The sequence below is a fragment of the Drosophila suzukii genome, chromosome 3, assembly GCF_043229965.1.
Source record: "Drosophila suzukii chromosome 3, CBGP_Dsuzu_IsoJpt1.0, whole genome shotgun sequence".
In the NCBI taxonomy this organism is placed as follows: domain Eukaryota; kingdom Metazoa; phylum Arthropoda; class Insecta; order Diptera; family Drosophilidae; genus Drosophila; species Drosophila suzukii.
In genome coordinates, this window is record NC_092082.1 from 5,016,823 (window position 1) to 5,021,210 (window position 4,388).

General features: G+C 39.2%; 1 protein-coding gene across 3 annotated transcripts in view; it reads right to left on the minus strand.

The window, feature by feature from the left end:
• The window catches only part of MCU (mitochondrial calcium uniporter), a 48,739-nt gene that overhangs the window by 5,246 nt on the left and 39,105 nt on the right, over positions 1-4,388 (minus strand). For 2 of the 3 annotated variants that reach the window (XM_036814514.3, XM_070996232.1), the window contains exon 4: positions 725-952. The exons of the other annotated variant lie outside the window; for it this stretch is intronic. In XM_036814514.3, coding sequence (XP_036670409.2) covers positions 725-952 — 228 coding nt within the window. The remainder of the gene's footprint in view (positions 1-724; positions 953-4,388) is intronic. 3 annotated transcript variants of the gene reach the window in all.

The window sequence follows — 4,388 nt, forward strand, 5'->3', positions numbered from 1 at the left end:
CCGGAAACCGCCTCGTGCTTGCATATTTTTTGTGATTTAATTTTTTCGTACATTCTCAACAAGATTCGCGTGCCAGGTTTCCCCCGCCAGCCCAGCCTGCAAGTTTGTGTGTGCCTCTGCATTTAAATCAAATTAAAATAAGCCGCACCCCAGACCGGCTGACAGCAACATTAAATAAGTGCATGCATAAAATATTCACCGAAAACATACGCTTAAATTGAACCTTAAAAAAAGGAAAAATCACGGCAAATTAAAAGGACACAGGAAGCGCAGGACCGATCGATTAGCGGGTAAGTTAAGGGCGGGTTTTAGAGATGGATGGATGAGACTACAAGGTTTTCCATGATCCAGGCTATGTCTCCTTTTGACTTTTCTGATTACACTAGTTTACAAGAATTTTAACATGAGTATGCATTATTAACCGTTGCTACTAATTTGAAATATGCATTTCAATGGTGTTGTAATGTTTTTTTTTTTACTTAATATTTGGAACCTTTATCTCCAAACAGGATACGGAAATATTCAAATTAGGACCCTAACATTAAAATATATTCTTTAAAAATCACATATATATTCAAGAGTTTAAAAACATTCCCTGTTCAATGCTCTATAAATTATAAAAAATGGTATCAATCTTTTTATGTGCAGCATAACCAACATTTTACCGGCTAAACGAGTGTAAACTAGTGTTCGGGGAACTGAGTGGCTCCCTCGATTTACCTACCATTTTGTAGAACAGTGTTTTTGGGGGCAGGGGTCGTGCCGGAGTTATTTACGATCTCCCCACTGAACACCTCCGACGACAAATTGGAACCTGTTGTTGGTTCTCTCGCTGGACTGCAGTCTGTAGAGGTTGCTAGCCGTTCGACTAGGGCTTGTTTTCGGCCCGTTGCACTCAGTCCGAGGGCTCTTAGCCGCGTCCTCAGCTCGGTCAAAGTGAGTCGCGTGATATCTGGCATGATAATGATTGTGGAGGCATGGGCAGAGGCGCAAAAAGTAGGTGATGAAATAAAAAAGGAGATACGAAAAGAGAAATTAAACAGAATTTTCCACAAAAAAGGGGGCTGTTTGGCAAGAGGGCTTGGCCGGTGTAGGTGCAAAAATGACAGGTCCTGCCTTTCCGTTTTTTTTTTAAATAATGAATCAAAAAGCAAGCAACACAAAAAGGTGGCCCAAGGAGCCCTTCTGCACACAAAAAGCGCAGTAAAAATGATGGCTTGTGCAGTTAACGCCGCAAAAATGCACATAAAAAAGCAAGTCGAAATTGTGTTTAACAAAATAAAAAGCACAGAAGGAAAAAACAGGCGTTGTGAATGGCGAAAAATGTTGATGGAGAGGCGAATAATGGAAGGAAAAGCTGGGAAAAAATAAAAAAAAGCAACAGGAGCCTCTGGCTTGTCACAACATTTTCTTTATCGGACCAGGAAATGACACGCACTCACGAAAATAAGAGGCGGTGGAGTGGTTGTGCGAGTAGGCGTGGCCGTAGACCACCAAACGAAATGCAGGCCCATTAAATTTAATGCTATTGTCAGTCACAAAATTAACACAATGAATGGCGGGCCAGGCTCCAGTTTGATTGTCTCCAAAAGGATGAGCGAGATAAGATGGTTGGCGATGTGCAAAATAACGCAGTGAATTTTTTGACATTATATTCAGTCTTTTGACAGTTTATTATGCAGATAGATGTTTTTATTTAAATATTTTTTTGGCTTAAAAATTTCACTTATTGAGATAGTAAATCCTGCGTAAACCATTTTTTTAGTTGATTGAACTTTTATTTTATTTATTTCGTGTTTACTTTTTTTTAATCGAATTCCTTAACTTTACTTTTTTAGGCCTATTAGAAAATTGTATTAAATTTATGCACATTTTTTCTTCCGATATAGATTATAGTTCTGGTGAAAATCTTCATGTACTTACGTATCAGATTTTTTAAAGGATGTCTTACCATTTAAACAAAATTGATTTAAATTTGCAGTATAAAACAGCATTCAATTAAGTCTGTATACAAAATATTCACTGTTTAAAAAGGGATTAGGTGTCGTTTAATAGTTTTAGCTTTCAAGCGCTTTTCAGCAAAAAATAATTTATAAGTTTCAAATGACCCACTTTTCATAAAACACCTAAACCGCTTTCAAAGGCATTATATCTAGTGCTACTAGCAACTAATCTAATTTGCTTGCAGCTCCTGTCTCCCTTTTGGCTGATTAATGTGGCCACAGTTAAACTTAATTCCGCGCCATCTAAGCGGATAAAAGCTCACCATACTGCTGCGCATTATTTAAATTAAGCAAGAACGAATTTTCCGAAGGGAAAAACAAAACATGAAATAAAATGGGAAAACTTTGAAAGAGGGAAAATATGCGTAAGCCGAGGGCAAACAGATACGGATACACCCGCCCTTGCCAACATTCAGGCAGCCATAAAGCATCGATGCGCCTTTAAGCTCATAAAATATTTATGAAATTGCAGGACAGCAGAAAATCTTTTGAAATATCCCCTTTTATGTGGACCTTTATTTTGGTGGCTTGTTTGTTTATTTCCAATGCCAGCCGTAAAATCCCTGATTTTCTGAAGCGAATAATGTATCCAAAAATATAATCGATTTGTACTTATTTTCACTTATTTTCACCGACTGGCCATAATTCTCAGCTTAAATCGTATACCGCTGAGCGTGACGACAATTAAGTTTGGTAGATAGATATATTTTGCAGCTTTTTTAGGCCCGCCAGGTATCCACTTAATTAATGGAAAAAGGCCGCGGAAAGCGCCGAGAGTTTTGCGGAAAACTCAACAAGCTTGGGTGGGGTTTTGTGTGTGGGTGAAAAGTAAAAAAAAAAAGAGAGAGTACCACAAAAACCACAACCTCAACCGCTTTGCTTGGGCATTGTGTTTTTGCATTGTGCTTAGGCCTTTTTAATATTTTACTTGCCTTTGCTCCTATTTTATTCACCTTGATCCCATTCTGCGCCATAAGCCATAGGCAACTGCGGAGTTTGCACAATAATCCCAAACTGCGGGCCAAGACAAACAGCGGGTAACAAAGTGCAGGGATGCAGATGCAGATGTGAGTGCAGGCAACTTCAATGCAACTTGGTCGAGTGTCTGGCGCAGAGAAGTGGGCAATGCTTTTTGCCATATTTTTTTCGGAGGGACATTCGCAGAACTGAAGGGCATAGCTGGCATATAGGAAATATTTATGACCCTGAGCACTACGCCGTATATAGTCCAAGGCAGTGGCAATCTGTTTTTAGAGACTCCATTAAAAATTGAAATATAAATCTATAAGTGCAGCGTAGGCCTGGCGAAGGTCATAGAACACGGCTTGTTTTCCATTGTGGGTAATGCATTTGTCATGTTCAGGTTATAACTTTAATATTCTACCTATAAAATGTGAGGCAACAATGTAGCAGGGGTTTTTGTTTAGGTAGGTCGTGCTTTTCATGACTTAAATAGAAGGTGATAGGAAATTATAATGGTGGTTGCCACACAAATCACTCAGGTTAGAAATCACTTTAAATTTAATTTTAGGTGACTAAAAGTATGCTGTGAATATATAAAAATATATTGTTGCATACTTTTAGGAACCTTAAAATTACATTTTAATATTTTCTTCTAAATTGTAATGTATCAACAAGAAGGTTTAGTAAGTAGATACAATTTTAGTTATTTTTTGACACACAAAAATTACTATTAAATACAAATATTGAAGTATTTAAGCCCACTATCATATTTCATCAAATGAGCAACAAATGCCTTCCAATTTTCCCAACAAATTTGAGCCAATTAAATATCAGCAGTGTTGTTCTTGTCGCTCAAAATCGATTTTCCCTGCACTTCATAATTTACTGCATTTTAAAACAATGTGCTGAGCAAAGTATACGCTTTGATGCGTTTTCCTTTAAACCCAAAACAAACCCCCAGCCTCCGAGGAGAACTTTGCTCCTCACCTTGGACTCTGGACGCACTGGGCGGAAATTGTGATTTCCCCACTACTCTGATTGCCCCGGTGTGTACCGGCATGTAATTCCCGTTGTCGCTGGGAAAACAAGACAAGAGCAGATCTGAACCCCAAGAAGAACGCTTCGGTGAACTCTTTAAGCACTTCACATGGCGACAACGAGGACATTGAGGCCGTCGAGTGGCAACACTTTGAGTGGGCCAAGTGACGTGTGGAGCCTCGAGGATGCTCCTCCTTGTCCGCCCACTTGGCCGCTCATTAAACAGATAACGCCGTCGCCATATGCTGCTCCCCATGTGTATTTTTAGATGCCTCGAGCTTGTTTAATTAATTGCACAAACTTTACGCAAATTAAATGTCAAGCCGCAGTTTTATTATCTTTCACTTGCAGGGAGCCTGACCGCGCCCCATCCACGAAACTACT